Source organism: Fringilla coelebs (assembly GCF_963513975.1).
Source record: "Fringilla coelebs genome assembly, chromosome: 7".
NCBI classification, from domain to species: Eukaryota; Metazoa; Chordata; class Aves; order Passeriformes; family Fringillidae; genus Fringilla; species Fringilla coelebs.
The window spans coordinates 5,957,183-5,975,277 of record NC_140035.1 but is presented as its reverse complement, the minus strand read 5'-3'; the positions used below and the strand labels follow the sequence as shown (position 1 = coordinate 5,975,277).

The 18,095-nt window shown below is 39.2% G+C and overlaps 1 protein-coding gene across 1 annotated transcript in view; it reads left to right on the top strand.

Moving 5' to 3' along the window:
* Positions 1-5,763: 5,763 nt before the first annotated feature.
* THSD7B (thrombospondin type 1 domain containing 7B) overlaps positions 5,764-18,095 on the top strand; it is a gene marked incomplete at its 3' end in the record, with an annotated part of 240,130 nt that continues 227,798 nt past the window's right edge. Inside the window, exon 1 of the mRNA XM_084209346.1 lies at positions 5,764-5,903. Within this exon, the coding sequence (XP_084065472.1) occupies positions 5,765-5,903 (139 nt within the window). The 5' untranslated portion in view covers position 5,764. The remainder of the gene's footprint in view (positions 5,904-18,095) is intronic.

Here is an 18,095-nt window from a genome sequence, read left to right as displayed (position 1 = left end):
ATGTTTTTTACCCCAAACAGGTTGATGTTAAGAAGCAATTAATTGGCACTATAGTAATTTCATATGTTTGCTTTCAAATTCCTGGGTCTTCTATAGCTTTGGAACAAGATTTGGATGCAATTGAATAGAAAAATAAAGGAAAATAATTAGATTCTTACTATTTTGACTGTAGACATCTCTAAAATACCCAAACTTTCAAATATAACTGGTGATGATAGTGATGACTTACTGAGCTTTCTAGCAATGGATTGTTGAGGAAGGTTGTTGAAAATCTATACCTGAAGATGGACCACGAAATTTCTGTTGAGCTTTGCTGGTTTGGAGGGTGTGCAGGATTCCTCCCACCCAAAGCAGGCTGGTTGGGACTATCTGCTCATTGTTTGTAATGATCTTCTCTGTGAAGATTTGTGAACACTAAATACTTTTTCAGGCATTATTTACCCTTACAGTTATTGTAGCAAATTACCAGAGAACTGTGCAGGTTAATGTTTGGATTCCCAATAAGTGACCACTTAGGACGAAAGTGCTGTCAGGCAGTTGTCACCCTGATGTATAAATCTCGCTCATTCGCTCTGTGTGCTTTTAACCAGGATTTTCTCAAATGCTCCTGGAAGAAGAGCAAATATTCTCAGTTCATGTTTGGAGGTGAGGCAGTAGAGGTATAGAAAATCAAGCTACCATTCTCATATGTGCAAAGTCACTCTGCTGAAGTCACGGGGAACGCTTCTAGAATCAGGTTTTAGTGTCAGAGGGTGACCTTGGGTGACTTTTTACACTGGAAGCTTCTGAGAGAGTTGGAAGTGGAGTCAACTTTGGGTGCCCCTGCTTTAACCAGAAGACTGTTTCCCTCCAAATGTGTAAGGGGAGAAATGTGTGGGGTGTGTTTTAGGTATGGAAGTGTAAGGGAAGTTTAGTGTAGCTATATTTATCATTAAATAAAAGACTGGGCACATAGGTACTCACATTTGAGTGCCCTCCTAGTTTGGCATATGTGATTGTCCAAACACTTCTATTTTGTTACACTCCGTGCCTGTAACGCTAGAATTTGTGGTTTTTTGGAAACCTCTCCCCCTGGGATGGTCAGCAGTTCTTGTCTGTGGTGATCAGCCTTTGCTTCTACAAGCCAGGCATTCTGCTGCTTAAGAACAGAATAGAATTAGCTTTTTGGATAACAGCTTTCTGAGCAGGCAAGGCAGACTTTATCTGAGGATAAAGACTATGATATAAACATCCAGATTATCTTGGGATATCACACGCAATGGGTTTGTGTGTAATAGGCAAACTGTTGCACAGTTACTGCTTACATTTGTATTAAGAAAATTTATTCATGATTAATGATGCTTATCTTTGTGTTAGACACCTGCCAAATGATTTATAGCCACACATATCATCTGTAATGGCTCTTCTTTTTTGTTGTTGCTATTCAAAGTATTTGGGATTATTCTAATTGCATCATGTGTTTCAAATGGAGAGAGCTACCCAGGTGTCCTTGTCAGCATTCCCATCTCATACCAAAAAGTAGGTCAGATTTACCCATGATGGGAAAGGTCACAACTCCCAGTGAAGTCAGGGGGAATTGAACTGATGTATGACAAGCTGAAATCATGTCTCAGGTTTGGATCAGTTTAAATTGATCTTTTTCTAAATTCAGCATTAAATACGTTGTAAATCCATGTTGGAGCAGAGCCAGGCTGAGCTTACCTAAACCATAGAAATGGAGCAGAAGGACTGGAGGAATCCCTGTCCTATGGAGACCTGGAGAGAGAGCAACATGTCCCTTCTTTAACAGTGCATTATGTGAGAGTGTACAGTCAAATTTGGACCATCAGTCTTTTATTTTTTTGTGTGGATGGAGGATTTTGAGGATTTTGAAATGTCTTGGACTAGCACAGTGTCTGTCAAACCTGCCTTTGACTGCTCAGCGTTGGTTGGAAAATGGGAAAAGTTTCCCAGAGGCTTTTCCCCCTCTCTAGCTAAGTAGGGATTAGACTGTAATTTGGCTGTTGGATATTCCATTGAGGTTGAAAATTAAATTAAATTTTGATCACTTCAGAAATAAGATACTTGTCAGCTGTGTACATGTTTACTTATTTCCAACATTTCATCACTGGAATGCCATTGCTTTCAGCAGAAATGCAGGTTTCTAAAACAAGTTTGCTTTTCAAAACTAGTTTTATTTAATTCTGTCATTAAGAGAATTAGCAGTGGATTAGGAAATGTAAATGCATTGTTATGATCATTAGAAAACTTGCACGTGTCTTTTTCAAGGCTGCCTGGGTATTCCCAGCCATTACAGCTAATGATGATATCCTTGCTTTTTTAAACAAGATTCTATTCCAACCTGACAAAATGACAAGGATGCTTGTGACTAATCCTCCAAATATCAAAACAACACCTCCTTATTTAATATCAAGAGAATCCATTATGCAAACTATGAACTGGCCTGGCCTGGATGATAAAGGGTATTGACTAAATCCAGATAATTTTGGAAGAGGGAGATATTTTTTCCGACTAAAGTACATGCCTTGAACATATTTAGGAAATAATATGTTGATGTGAAGGTGGTGAGGCCCTGGCACAGAGTGCCCAGAGAAGCTGTGGGTGCTGCATCCCTGGAAGTGTCCAAGGCCAAGTTGGATGGAACTTGGAGCAACCTGGGATAGTGGAAGGTGTCCCCTACCCATGGCAGGGGTTTGGAATGAGCTGAGCTTTAAAGTCCCTTCCAACCCAAACCATTTCATGATTTTATGATATTTAAGCAATTCCATGAATTTAATGACTAGTCTCGATGAAATCAATTTTTAAAATATAAATTTCATTTTTTTTTCTCCTTTTTCATCTGTGTTTGCCAGTTTACAGCTAGCCACGCTGACACATTTGGGAGCTGAGATATCATGTAACTAAATTTGATGTGAAGTGTTGGTGGCCTTCAGAATGTAATTTATTCATGTTTCTGTAGATAGCATATGTTGCCTGTGCAATAATTTTTTATCGTATCAGGACAGAACAGCTACCGTTCCAAACTGTGTTACACAAACCTAGACACGCAGACAAATTTTTATTGTGCATTGCTGGGGTGTAAATCAGTGGAATCTATTGAGCTCTGCTGGGGTGGAGGAGATTAGTGCCCATGTCATGGTGTCTAATTTATTTCTGTTTTTTCTGACTTAATGTAATCTCTGTTCTTGCTCAGTGGGGAGCAGCAGCCAGTTATCTTTGTAGTCCTGCCCAAAGAATGAAACCCCTTGTTTTGGGCAGGAGGCTGCTACTCCCAGGGACGTGCTGCTGTTTGCTGACCCTTTCAGTGCTGAGATGAAGGCAGTGCATTGAGAAAGCAGCTCCTGAGCGCTATTTGTGCTTCATTAAAAACCTCAGCCTCTTTTTCAGCTGTTATCTGAGGTTTCCTTGGATTTGCCCATTTCACACCCCTTCCTGTTTAGGTTTTGGTGGTTTTATGGCATTTTCTGGCCCTGGAGGGCTGCCCTGCAAGTGCAATGAATGCTGTCTGCACAGGGCTGGGCGTGTGGCTCCCCTGCAGTGCTGAAATCTGAGCATCTGAATAATTTCTTCCCTGGTTTTGTGTTTTTGTCGGTGAAACCCACAGAGCTGGTGTTGCAGCCAGTGTCACTAACTCCTTGTCCTTCCCTTGACAGGAAGCTGGTGACTCTGTTTTCCCACCGTCCTAGATGGTGACGGCGATGCTGAAGGCACTGGGCAAGTTGCTCCTCCTCAGCTCTTCTGTGTGAGGTGAGCAGCCATCCTGATGGGCAAAAAATGCTGGATTGCAGGGTTTCTGAGGGCCCTTCTTCCCCACAGCCCAGGACTTCACTGCTGCATTGGATTTCTGAATGATGCTCAAGATTTCTGGGCTTGTCTTCTTCCTATGAGACCACTTGTGGTCTGTGTTACATTGCCTGGGTGTTGGAACTTGGTAGGCTGCATTCTGAATTAAATGTGACTTCTGAATAAAATTAACCCAGAAGACACAAGCAAAGCATAAATGTGGTCCCTTGCCCACATTATTTGGTCAGGTTGATGGGTTTTTAGGTTATACATGAGATGTTGTTCATCTGAAATGCAGGAATGAGCTAAACCAGATAACAGATATTATATTGTATCTCCCACTGTAGTTAGTCAATATCTGATTAAATGTAATTGCATGAATTTATCATGATAGAAACTGTTTCAAAGTAATTTGAATACAGCCTGGAATTAAAAGCTCTACTGTATATTCAGTGTGTACAATTTCCAGATTTATCTTCAGTTTCTTATCAAGAACGATGCTGTGTATTATGTGCTATGACAATGTTGCTTTTCATAAGGTTAGGAATGTAATAGAATTTTCTGGACTGAACTTCTAATAACTGATAATTTTAATGAAAATCACCAAGATTATGCCCGTGAAGACAAATCTTGAAGACAGGTATTATCTCCATCCTTATGCAAGTACAGATGTGACATTTTTACCTATAAAAGTAGGATTAATCACTAATAAGTAGAACTATGTGGAGAATTTTAGTATGGTATAAATACAAAAGCTGTTGCATCAGAAAAATTAATATGTAAATTTACATCAGAAACTTGTTTGATGTGGAAGTGCCATGAATGTTTTTTGAGATTTCTAAATTGTTCCCACCTGAATATGGATGAATCCAAAATAACTTGGAACTCATATACAGTCTGCCTCAGTGTCTAGGTGGTCATTTTGTGGAATGGGAGACACAAAGACTGGAATTACTGGACTGAATAGGAATTTTTAAGATTTTATTTTATTGTGTCAGTTTCTTAATCTCTGCTGTTTGGAGCTTTTCTGTGTTATATAAATAATGTGGGTGTTTGCTGAAGATGGCATTTAGGAGTCGGTCTCCTGCTTTGTATGGAAGACCCAGAGAAACATTCCTCCTTGCTTCCAGCACCACTCAGTGATTATCTTAATGAATTGTGTGGTGTAAAACTGCTGCAGCAGCAGGACTGGATCCACTCCAGTCTCATTCACAATGTGCCTCTGGTATTTGTCTCAAGTGTTGGGGAGCTTAATTAAAATCCCTTAGTCAGAGACACCTCTCTGGAGTAATTGGTTGCTGACCTGGAGCTCAAAGATCCAAAGGGACTTGTATGAGTGTCCCAAATTCCACAGAAATGCCTGTGTAGTGTCTGGTTTTCCCTCTCAAGCTGGTCCATCATGTGCTAATAAGCAACCCCCATTCCCCTGCTTTTCCTGCTGCATTTCTGGAGTTGCTCTTGTGCATCCCATGTTTACACAGGGTTAGGAGCTAAAACACTTCCAGGCCTGGATCTTAAATGTAGGGTGTGGATTTGGAGCTGAATTTTGTACTTGGAATCAATTCTCACTTTGGTTTAGTCTGCCTGTATCAAGATAACATTCCTGCTAAAGCTAATAGAGAAAAGAAGGCACACACCACACACTGCCCTGGGTCCCTTGCCATTTATTGGCACTGGCAGATTTCTTCCTAAGAGCCTGCTGGAAGCATTTACAGGGCTTTGTAGGATGGGACTGTAGGTCCTCTGGGAGCTGGCCCTTCCTCTCTCTCTTCCCCTCCAACTTTTCTTTTCTCCCTCTCAATGAAGCACCTGTAACAGACTTGTCCTCATCAAATCTGCAGTGGCCACCAGGTTACCCTTAGGCTGAGCCTGTTGCCTTGGTGGTTGAAATATTTTAACAAGCCTTCTCTTTCTGTTTTTTTTTTTTTTGTTGTTGTTAATTCTAGGACCAAAGAATACAAGAGACTGAATTATCTGAATTATGCTTCTACAACAGAACTGGGTTTCTCCTCATTGGGCATGGCAGAGCCTGGGGAAGCCCTTCCTTTTGTTTGTTTTCCTAATGTTGCAAACAGCTGATCTGCAAGCCAGGAGAGGTCACCAGTTTGTCTGGAAAACAGGTAGGAAAAAGATATGTTAGCTTCTCTACTAGATATTTGCTGTATTAAAGGATGACATGATTGTCCTTTCTCCATTCTGTTTTAGTTCAATAATAAGTTTTAAAAGTCTGCTGTTCTAATTTTTTTTAATTCTGAAAAATAGAAAGTTAATTTGTGTTTGACATTAGTAGTCTACATGTCTGTTGCAATTATGCACCCAGAGCATCATTCTAGACTCCTTAATGCTTTTCATCTAAGAGTATATTTACTGGATAATTAGCCTAATGTTGCTTTCTTCAAAATATTTAATAATTTTCTTTTAATTTTTGTATGCAAGGGGCACACCAGCATCTCTCAGGATGAACTGAGTCAGAAGCCCGTGCTCTTGGTTGATCTATTTGTAATTCCATTGGTGCATGAGGTGAATGATTTCTGTCCCTCAGTCAGGCTGGGTACATGCAGGGCTTGAATGTGCACAAGGTGTGGAGAGCTGTGAAGATGCTTTGGGAGCACCACGACTCCTGGTGCTGGAGGGGGAGGGTGGGAGGTGGGGTGGTGCAGCTGCACAGGACCAAACATGGTGCATCAGATGTTTCTTTTGTTGCACAACACACAACAGAAGAGAATGTTCAATGAAATGGAAGAATTGGTTAATTTGGGAAATGTTTACTTAAAGTGCGTAATCAAAAATACCCAACTGAACCAGTAGTTTCATTGCCCAGGACCCCTCTGAGGTTTGGCCTTTTGTGACTGAGCAACACAGTGATTAAATGTGATGGAAAAATAATTTCCCTCTTTTTGTTTTGTTTTGGAGAGGTTCTTTGGTATTTTGGTTATTTATTTTTTAATTACATTTCTGTAGAAGGTGATAGACTGAATTAGTGGAATAATGAAGCAATTTTTCTAGAACTCCTGTTCTTCTGATAGGATCAACACAAACTTGCCTGGCTGCTGGTATGGGAATCTGGGAAGGGCTGGTAAAGTAGAGCTTGATACTGTATTTCTAAAGACTTTTCTTTACACTGTCTAGCATGTGAAATGAGGAGGAAATAAACAATGACTCTCTTTTCTCCAATTCACTGTTATTTACATGATTTTTGAACAAGCTTTGAAAGGTAGAGTTGTTTTCTTAAAGACAAATTAGAGCCTTCAGTGCTGTCTGTCTTCTCTTCAGTCATTAGGGCTGTGCATTGTAAATCATAAAACTTTAATTTGACTTGATGATTCCAGCTGAAAATAAGGAGCTTTCAATGCTTCAAAGGCATCTGGGGCAGATGTAATTAGAGCTAAGAAAATTTGGTGCCCAGGATTGTGTGGGCACCATGCTCTGAAAGCCCCACAATAGGATTGTTGTTAAGGTTCCTCTTCCAGATGCACAAGAAAATTGTCAGTTCTTGTGACTCCCACAGTGGATTAAAAATATCTGATCTCTTGAGAGTCACTTTAAAAACTTTAAATCCTAAGAGTATTTAGATGTGCTTTCTCTGCTTATGGAGTGGCATGAGGTAGAAAACAACTTTGACTGATATGTTTTCCAAATGAAAATGCCTTGTGAGTCCAGCTAAATGTATTGTCCCAACTGAGGAAAAAAGATTTTTCTCTAATATTTGTAAACATTACCCCCTCCTCCTTTATTTTTCTTCCCCATTTAAGTATTTTGTTGAAGGTTAGATTAAAGTTACATCTAAGGCCCAAATGTTTAGTTCCAGGTTGAAATGAATAGTATGTTCACCCAAAATGTTTTGTTTTGCTGAGACACAAAGTATAATTTGTGAAGCCCCTGCAGTAGTAGTGAAGCATCAGCATTTCTAAATCCTGAATCTTGTGTTTTTGCAGTTGTCCTAAGAAATAAGACTATGGGCAGTAAATGGCAGCCTTCTGTCAGGGTGGCTTATGTGGCTTGGTTTTGTAAGCGTTTTCATACCTTAACTGAAAAGGTTTTTCACTGTTTAGTCACAAAGGTGTGTCTTCCAGAAGATTAAAAAGAAGTGTTTTGGGAAGAGAGGGGTGGTGACTTAAATGGAATAGGTGGATGTGTAGAGGTAGAAGGGTTAACATAAGTTCTTGTGGTAAGATATTAATAATAAAATATCTCTGGGATGTAGGTCATGGAGATCTTGACCTATTGAGACCTGTGGCATGTATGATAATTGTAAAAAAAATCATCCTAGAGTTTGAGGACTTCCGTGCCCAATACAAAATAATAAAAAGTTAATAAAAGCACAGCACAGTGAACCTAAAATTAAGTAAAATTTAAAATAAAAGCTGAGCAGATCCATTCCAATAGAAAGAAAACCTGCAGCTGCTGTCCTTTTTCTTAATAAAACGATCTGATGAGAAATGAACAGTCCATAATGGGAAAGGGGATGATCTGCTCTGTTTTTAAATCTTGAATTGTCTGTTGTAAGCATGGCAAGTTACTTACCTGCTGGGGAGAAATTCAACTTCTTATTGAAATGTCATGCTTTATAATTAAATAAGATTATGCTACTGAAGGCTCTGACTTTATGAAAATGAATTTATATGTACTGAAATAAATTTTCCTAGCACACACAAATCCAGGGAGGCATCCTTAATATGGATGGGGCTGGGGAAAAGGAAAAAAAAATCATATAATTGCTGCAGTTTATAATGCAGACTTTTTTTCAGCCAAATCCTTGACACTGTCTAATGAAGACTTGTACATTTTCATTCTGGGCTTGGTGGTCTTGGTCTAGGGGAAAACAACAGCACTGAAATCACTGCATCTAAAAAAAACCCCAGGCTCTGAAATTCTAAAACATGAGAACTTGGCACTGTGAGGTAGTTTTATACATACTCTTCCCTCAGCTATTCAGAAGGCTATCACTTGCATGTTGCTTTTTTGTGACCTGTCTTAAAACCATTTATTTTGAGCTTTTGGCTCCTGGAAGTTACAAGTTAATATCTGTACCCTGTGTCTTCTGGTTTCCAGACATTTCTTGTCAGATACTCATTTAGTGGCCACTAAACATGAAAACAATAATCATATCAGCTAAATTACTCAGCACCATCAAATAGCTGAATAATTTTCTTGCCCTTGCTAAATTTAATTGGACCTAAATTCTTGTAAATTAATAGTATTTAATGCAGTTGCCAATTAGCAATTTGAATATTTCACCATGTTAATTTTCTCCAACACTTGGAGTAGTCCTGAGAGTTCCTGGATCTTCTGCAATGCCAGTATGCCTATGTTTTAGTGATGGCCATTCAGGCTTTTAAAACTGTGTCTAGAATAGTAACACATACGTGAGTCCACGTCATAATTCTAGTTGCTTTTTCTTTTTTTTTTTTTTGGTGACTCTCTAAACTTTAGCTCCAAAATCAGAATTAAGTGTAAGAAACAAGCTAATATTTTGAGTACTTTAGGAAGGAAGAGGCTGATAATTAGGATTACAAGGTGATGGAGTGTCTCTTCCTGACACTCTTTTTGGAGCTCATGGATAGGTTTCTGGGTCCCCTTCACTGCTGGTGTCTTCAGCTCCTCCCTAAACTACACCCCAGGCATGTGCTGTTTCCCCCAAAATACAAAGAGAATGCAAGATATAAGGGACATAGCCAATAAAAGGGCTAAAAGCAGAGCTAAAGCAATGACATGGGTTTATTTTTAAATGAGGGGAATATTGTAAAAATGTTTTTACTAGGATGAAAATGCACTGATTTTTAGAGAAATGGTTCTTTAATCATGGTAAAAATGCTAACTATCATGGCAATAATCCTCTGTCTGCTATGAAAGAGAAGAAAGGAGTTGTTAGAAACCCAGATGTTGTGTTCCAGTGAGTTTTCCTGCTCTAGAAAAAGGGAATTAGGATGGCTCTTTAGCCCAGCAGGGACATACTCCCTGATATGAGTGGAAGAGCACTGAAAGTGAGGTATCAGACTGGGAAATGGGTTTGTAATGATTCTGATCACAGCAGAGAGATTTTTACCTGAGGAAGAAACCATTAAATGTCTGGAGTTCCTGGGCTTTTGGGAGCCAGGTGTGTGAGCCATAAGTACTCCTGCCTGAGGTGAACATATGAAAACTTTAATTTTGCAGGTACTACCTGTATTTGAAAGTCACCCTTAAAATAGGGTTAGCAGATGGGTTTTGATCTTTAGTCATTCTTCAGAAACAATCCATCATGGAAAAGGGACAAAATGAACTTTTCAGAGAACAACTTCTAATGTGGAGGAACCTTTGAACCACCCGTGAGTGTGGGTGAGCCAGCCCTGGCTATGATGAAAAAGGCCTTTTGTTCTCTGTTCTCTGATAATACTGCCATAAAATGCCCTTTCTCAAGATTGTAATTTCATGAAGGTCAAGTGCTGGTTTGGAAGTGCCTTTGACCTTATGTCTTAAAAGAACAAGCTTTTACCTACGTACACCAAATGTTAAAAGGAGTCCAGGTCTTCAAAGGACAGTAGAGCTCAAACCTGCTGAAAGGAGACTCAAAAATAGCTCTGCAACAAGTGAAGTTTTCCAAAAGCTCAACAAAATGAGGAGTGATTATCTGTCCTAAATGAAGGGGTTTCTTTGTTTGATGGGACAACAGCTCATGAATGAAGCAGAAATGGCTTTTTAGTGATCTTTATGTGGTGTCTGGAAGATTTGTGGTGTGTCTGACTGGTGCTTCCAAACTTCTCATTGTGTGGTAAACATTCTAATTGTGGCTTGTTCTTACACTGCCTTGGTGGATGGAGTTTTAAATGCTGAAACTTCCAAGGGGAAATTTAGCCTTGATTTAATCAAGCTTTGTATGATTCAAAAGATCTTCACTATGCTAAGAAGGAACAGAAGTGATGCTCCTGGGTTATAGATTGCAGTCTTGTAGTATTGACAGCAGAAGCAGTTAGTAATTTTAAAAAAACCTATTAAGTTCTGTTCTCAAAATAACCAGGGCACTGCCATAAACCTGATGATGAAAAGTTGTTCTGAAATGAGAAATCTTATTTTTACCTTAACTTTATTCATGGTCAGTTTATGCTTCTGTTTCTGAGTCAGACTGCTCTTTAATTTAAGTAATTCTTCTTTTGGTCATTGCTGCTAATGCATTTATGAATTGAGGACACCAAGCTTCTGGACCTCTGTGAGTAAACTTATTTCTTAGAACTGGTTGGTCAAATGAAATCTTTTCTTAGCACTGCTACTCAGAATTATATCAAATCTCAATTAAGATTTTGCCTACTGATGTTTTACTGTATTTAATTGGAATTATAGATGTCTGGCTTAAAATATCTCAGAGTAATTTTTGAAAAAAATGTTTTGTAATGAACAGTTTCATTTGAAGCAGTGTAGTTGTTTTTAATGTGTTGGCGTAGTTTCATTATGTAGCTGTTAAAAAAGTGATTTAAATAAAGAAGTAGTACTTTAGTTTTAAATTTGTCTAAAATAATTACTTACAAATAATATTTTATGAGACAGTATAAATTATGCTTCTATTTCTACAAAACATTAAAAAACAATAACATTTGAAGATTCAAAGGAAGTTGCTTTGCAAAATTTCGTTAGGAGCAAAATTTAAAATGCTGGTTGATATTAGGCACTGATATTTGAGAGGCTTCAAGGGTGGCCTCAAAGCTAATCTCACATTTCCTCAGACAGAATTGCAGCTGTTTCAGATTGATAAATATTTGGTTTTCTTTCTTCTTTGTTCCTTACAATTTCCTATTCACATTTCCACCCCTCAGTTCCATGAATCTCAAAATTTTATTACATGTGGTTCTGCTGCTCCACCCATCTTATTCCACTTATGATATTGGTATCATCATCTGGTCTTGTTTTCTCAACAGCTGAATCCAGCTTGTCTTGGGATTGTGGGGATGCACCTGTTGCTTTGATTTATGGCCCTTTGCAGGGGTTGGTCAGTTCATGGTTAGGTGGGTGAGGCATTTCAAAGTTGGTGGAGACCTTGTGTCCTCAGCCAGGAAATACTGAGGAATTTGGCAGAGAAAAAGACAAATGTGCACCAGAGTTTCTTAAAAGCTGGAGGAGAAGCTTTCTTATGCTGGAGCATCTTTTTCCAGCCTGGTCTTTTCTCCAGCTGCCTGAGGTTGGATAAATAGGTGCTTGAGGTCTGCTTTTGGGTTGGATAAATTCCAGGGCAGCCCGTGGCACTCCCACCTGGGTCCTGTCCTAATCTCACCGGGCTGGAAGCGCCATGCATGGGACATGGATGAAGGACCTGTGGCACAGAGAGTGCCAGCCAACATCAGAGATGTTGGAATAGCTCCTGGGGGAGTTTGGGATGCTGGTTAGAGATACAGAAATGCTTAAACTGGTGCTGTTTTTCCTTGTCTGTAAAACTTGGCTTGTTTATTAGCTCTGGTTTCGTGCGAGGAGCTGTGGACAGCAGAGGGAGGTTCTTAGTGGCCCTGCTTAAAGAAGGAATCCTTGGGTTATTATATTTTCCTAGAAAAGCACTCCAGCAAGCAGAATGGGAAGCACAGAGTACCAATCCAACTAAAAAGGCAAGCAGAGGAGGAACTGTAAAAACCCTGAAATAAATGCTGAAATTAACCCTTGATGTGCCTGGAGTGGGAGTTCCTTGGCAGAGGTGAGTGCTGAGCCTGGCTGTGGGCTGGCTGCCTTCAGGGGGGAGCTTTTGCAGCATGTGCCTGGTCGTTTTGTTATTGTTGGGCTTGCAAAACTATTCCAGCAGGCCTTTTACAGGAAGGCTGCCTGCTTTAGCAAACATCTTTGTCAACCAGCATCAGATGTTCAGTAGGTGGTGGTTTAAACTAGATTACACAGGAGATTCACACTAATCTTTTAATGTCCCTCTTCTCTTCTTGAGAATAATGGTTTTTGAGAATAAGGTGCTTTCTTGTGTTTTTTTGTTGGTATTGGGAAAAGTGTGTTAGGCTTCTCATCCTTTTCTTTCCTCAATTGTTACTATGGGAACAGAGCTGGGGGTCACAGGGGAAAATCTGCAAAAGTGGTTTCTTTTAAATAGTTCATTTTAAAAAATAAAAAAGATAGCTCATTATTGGAATTGTGGTACTTTTCATTCAACTTTGTTGGATTGTATTGTACATATTTCAGTCACAAAAGAAGCACAGTGAGTGGCAAGAAAAACAGATTGGGATATTTCTGTAGTCTTTCCTTGGGGTTAATTTTTTTTTAATTGAATGCAGCTGTTGGAAAGATTTCTGTTTTTATGTATAGGTGGAGCATTAAAAATGGATGATCACATTTTCAGCCTGTTTTAGTGGAGTACTAGATTTAATTACTCTGCTGCCCTTGTTCAGAACCCTGCAGGTTTTTTTTAAATAAGTATATTTTAAGAGTTTTACTTTGCCACTTAGTTGAATGGCTTCAGTACATAAGGGTAATCACTTCCTCATCCAGCTCTTGTGTAGAGCACAATTGTGGGTGAAAATAATACAAAATTGTATTAGAAATCTCTAAAATACACATTATTCTCAGTATGCAAGTTATGCTGCTGACTCTTTCTAGGGACTCTTCATGAGGTTTGGGAAGTGTGCCCTCTGATACCCTTATTCCCTAGATATTTCATGATAATCCAGGTTATTTCCATATTCTTGACGTTGTTTAATTCAATCACCCTCAGCCAGTGGATAGACATGAGGAAATGACCACTTGATGCAGGAGTTTTGAATGTCAGAGCTTCAGTTTGCCTGGACTGAGACCAGTCCAAGAGCAGGGTGTCATTCCAGAGGCACTGTCTGGTCTCAGCCTCTTTGGAGGATTCTGCAGTTCCTTATTCCAGAGCCCCTTTTAAAGCTCTTGGTTGAATGTGTCTCCGTGTAGTACTTGTGTGTAATAGTGATTTAGGATTATAGAGCTAAGTTTGGAAAAGCATGTTAAACCCTCATTATAGTGGTTCTAAACACATTGGTTCTGTGTGCTGGGGGTGAGCTGTAGACAGTTGCTGAAGCAGATCCAGCTTTTGTGTGGCATGTCCTGGAAGGCCAGCCATGAAAAATCACTTTTCAAATGAGAACTTAATAAAAACTTTCCTGCTCTGAACGCTAAGCCCTGCTCCCCGTGCGATTAGTGGTTTCATTTCTTTCCCAGCAGTTGGGTAATGATTATGGCTCCAGATGCTGCAGGAGTGATAAAGAGAGTGATTAATTTCACTTGAAAGGGCATATGTTCAAAGAGGAGCCAGCCCAGCGCCTCCAACGCGGAGCCCACGCTGCAGAGTGCGTGCGCCGCGGTACCCAGCTGATCCAGGGACAGGACCAGGCAACCTCCCTCCGTTACCTTCAGCAATACATTTGCTGCTTGGCTGTTGGATTATTTTCCCAGGATGTGTTGAAAAGCTCTGTGAAGCAGCGCTGTCAGATTTGCAGCTTTGGGGAGGGGCTGATGTCACCAGCACAGCCCGGGTGACTGCGAGCGAGCTCGGGGCTGTGTTTATACCCTGTACAGAATTAAGTGGTAATGAAGGGTTCGTGTTCCCTGGCTTAGTCAACAGCAGCTTTAAAGGTGTTCCTACGCTTCATTTGCAAGAATAGTTCACGCTGTATGCCTCTGAAAAATCCTGACATTTAAAGCAGTATATTTTCAATATGCTTAAAAATTAAATGTGCAAGGTAGGTAGTTCTTTAATTCTTTATCAGGTCTTTATTGACCCATTGAAGAAGTCAACAGAAATATGAAACATGACTGGGCGTGCCACCCGTGTGGTTAAATCCAGGGGACATCTGGTGTTTATTGTGCGACCACCTGAAAATTTTCACTGTTTGGTGTCTTTTGGGGGTTATTCTGTCACCCCTGAGATCCAAAGACCTTCAAATTTCAATAATATAGTGTAATAATATCCACCTACATGTGAGGCATGTTTTACTTCTCTACATGGTGACATTTATAATCATAACTTTCACAGGTTTGAAGCTGCTGAAGGGAAAACTTCAGTACTTGTGACATCTTTAACATCTTTTGACCCATTAGTTACATTTATATCACTCATCTGCTCCTAAGAAAAATAAACACTTTTCTTCTGTCTGTTGAAGATCTTTGCAGTTGAAACACTGCATAGAGAAAAAAATTATTTCAATACTTTAAATTTTCTATGCATTTAATAGATTTTGTGTGTATTAGGTGCAGAGTTTTGAAGCAGCTCTCTGGATGGGGTACAGAAATAGAGTTTTTACAGACAAGGATTAAAAGGAGACTTTATGGATTAAACACCAGAAACTTTCTGGAAGTTCTGTTATTAACTATAGCTCATAAGGTAGCACTAAGGTTTTTATTGTCATTATTTTAATATTCTTTTTTGCATTAATAAAATAATGCTGTATCCAAGCAGAATTGAAAATGAATTTCAGTAAATTGTTTGCAGTTCTGTGTATTAAATGCATATGGTGTATCACTAGAATAACCTATCTCCACTTCAGTATTTTCAGTTAAACTAACCCAGTACATCTGTTTTTCAATTGGCATTAAATATTTCATAACCTCTGTATAGCTGTATCTTGACTTAAAATGTTCTTAGTGTGAAATTTGTGATTCTGCAGATTGGAGGCTGTGTCTGCATTTAACAGGAGGCTCACTTGGATTCGTTTTGAACTTGTAGGAATCTGATAATGAGGGTTTATCCAAACTTTTAACTGTTATTGATCCCACTTTTCTCTTAAGGAAATACCAATCCTCTATCTTCTGCATTCCTCTGCAAAATGCCAAGATGATCTTGCTTTTAGGATTGTCCCCAAACAATTTTAAACATGAGAAAATGTTGAAAACAACCTTCCCAAACCCAGAGTACATCCTTGCCTGCACAGCACTGGGAAAATTATCTGTGTGTCTGAGTGTTAAATATGTTTCCTAGATGTCAGTGCCTCTGTGTGTGTGTGTTTATGCATTAATTTCTGCCTGTGTTTTATGTCACCCGTGTATAATTACAGTGTTGCTACCCAGCCAAGGGCACTGGCATGGTGGCAGAAATAGAAACAGAGCTGCAATGTTTTGAGAAGACTGGGGATGGATCAAATGAGAGACAGGGAAGTCAGAGTAAATGATGACAGTAATGTTATTGTGCCCTAAGGGTCTTGCAAAGTACAGTACTTAAAACCCAATTTTTTGCTTTGTAGATAAGTGAGCGTGTCTTGGTTAAATCAATATACGTGTGCAATAGATGATAAAACTTGGTATTACATACCTCCTTTGATATTTTTCATACTTAGTGCTTTAAAGGTAGCATTGTATTTATGTTCAGAACACTCCAAAGTACTTTATGCCTTTTGTTATGAGATTTCTAACATGTTGCTTGGTTTAGTAATGGGAACTCAGACAGCCCGAAATTGTCACTCTCATGTTGGGTATTTATTGATGGTTAATTGACTGCTGACCTTTGCCAGGACTCTCTTCAAAGAGCAGGGAGTGATACCAGGGGATAGTAAATCAAGGAAATTGAAAAGCAGGTGAGAAAAGGTAATTCTATGCAGTTACATTTAAATTTTGAAGCTCTTTTTTTAAGATAAAAACAAAGGTTAAAATCAAACAACTCCTCACCCCCACTGCTTTTCCCATAGATATTTCAATGTGCTCCAATATAAACAAGAAAGTTTTACTTACTCTTCTTCTTCACTGTGATTTACTCGTCCTTGATTGATTTTTTTTTTTTAATGGATGAGCCAGCTTTCAAAGTCTTCAGAATGATTTAATTATTACAGCACACAGGGCCCCAAATCAGATTTAAGGTTTTTTTGATATAGTTTATGGAATAAACCAGAAAACAGATGCAGAGGATGGAAAGCTGCTGGTACTCAAATCAGCTAGATGATTCTGCAGGCAGAAGATTCCCCGTAGACCTTAACTGAAAGGTCAGGAGGCAACCTCAGTATGTGCCATTTAATCCAATGTCATTGGGATAAATGTATTGTAACTGTGTGTCTGTGGTGTATCAGGAGCTAAAGAACTGGTAAAACTCACAGTGTTCTGACTATATTGTCAAATAAAGCTATACTACATTCAATAAAGCAATTACAGAAAAGGCATCATAGTCAGCTTCAATTCCAATACCGGCAGCATGATCGATCATTTTCAATCCAAGGGATGGTCTAATCACTTTTCATTGCTGCTTTGAAAGGTTACATTACTCAGTTATCTTGCAGCTGAGCAACCTTTTCATGTTTGCTTCATGTGGGATTTTATAAATGATCTTTCTTTTACTCTCAGTGTTTCGGTATGACCTGTTTAGTGAGAGTTAAAAAATTTCCCTAACCTTTCCTCATCTCAATAACTTTTTACAGTTCTTAAAACTTTTTGGAATAGAAGACCTAATTGTCGTGATCAGCAAACAAGATTTTTCTTTTTTCAATTTGTTTATCTTTATGAAATCCCCTTTTTGCTCCTGGTGCTGGTGTTGCCACTTCTTTTTCAGTGGAATAAGCATCCTGCAGAAGTAGTCTCATCTGGCTTCATCCTGTGCTTGTTGCTGTGCAGTTCAAGGACTTCTCTTCCCTTGGCACAGTCCAGCCTGGGACTCTGACTGGCTGTTTGTTGTTCAGGGTCATTCCTGTCACCAGCAGTGGTTTCTCTCTCTCTTTCTCTCCCCCCCTCTACTTCACTCCCAGCTGTGTGGGCAGGCTCTGTTACAGATCTCTGCCTGTGGGTATTAATGGATACTACCTGGGAAGCACTATTGAATTCCTTCCTTAATCTGGTAATTTGGGAAGTAGTTAAGGACAATTGAGTTATCATCATTAGGGCAGTGCTAGTGAGTTGATACTTCAGTGCAAAGACATGAGAGAAGGGGGAAAAGATTTCCATCAAACTTTCCTTTTGCTTCACCTCTCAAAGATAACAGGTGTTGGACTGATAAAGTCACAGATGATTCAACTTATTAATTTTTTTCTAGATCCTTGCCTAGATCCTTTGTGAAAGACCCTTATTTTCAGGTCTTGTGGAACCAATTCTAGCCACATTTTCTTTGCCACTTAGACAATATTACTCACAATGTAAAAGATTAACTTTTAAGCAAAAGGATACCTCCTTTTCTTAGAGACAAATCTGAGTAATAGTTACTTGAATTACTGTACCCTGGATGCTGTTTGTTGGCCCATAAATTTGTTCCCTCCCTAGATCAGTAAAATGAATGTATTTTGCATGAATGAGAGCTGAAAGGTCTGTAACATTTTAGTTGTTTTTTCCCATGTAAATAGCACTTGAAGCAGCTGGAAAATTTTAGTTTAAGAATAAATTATCAGAGATTTGTTCTTTTTATGTCTTTGGTATTGGCAAAGCTG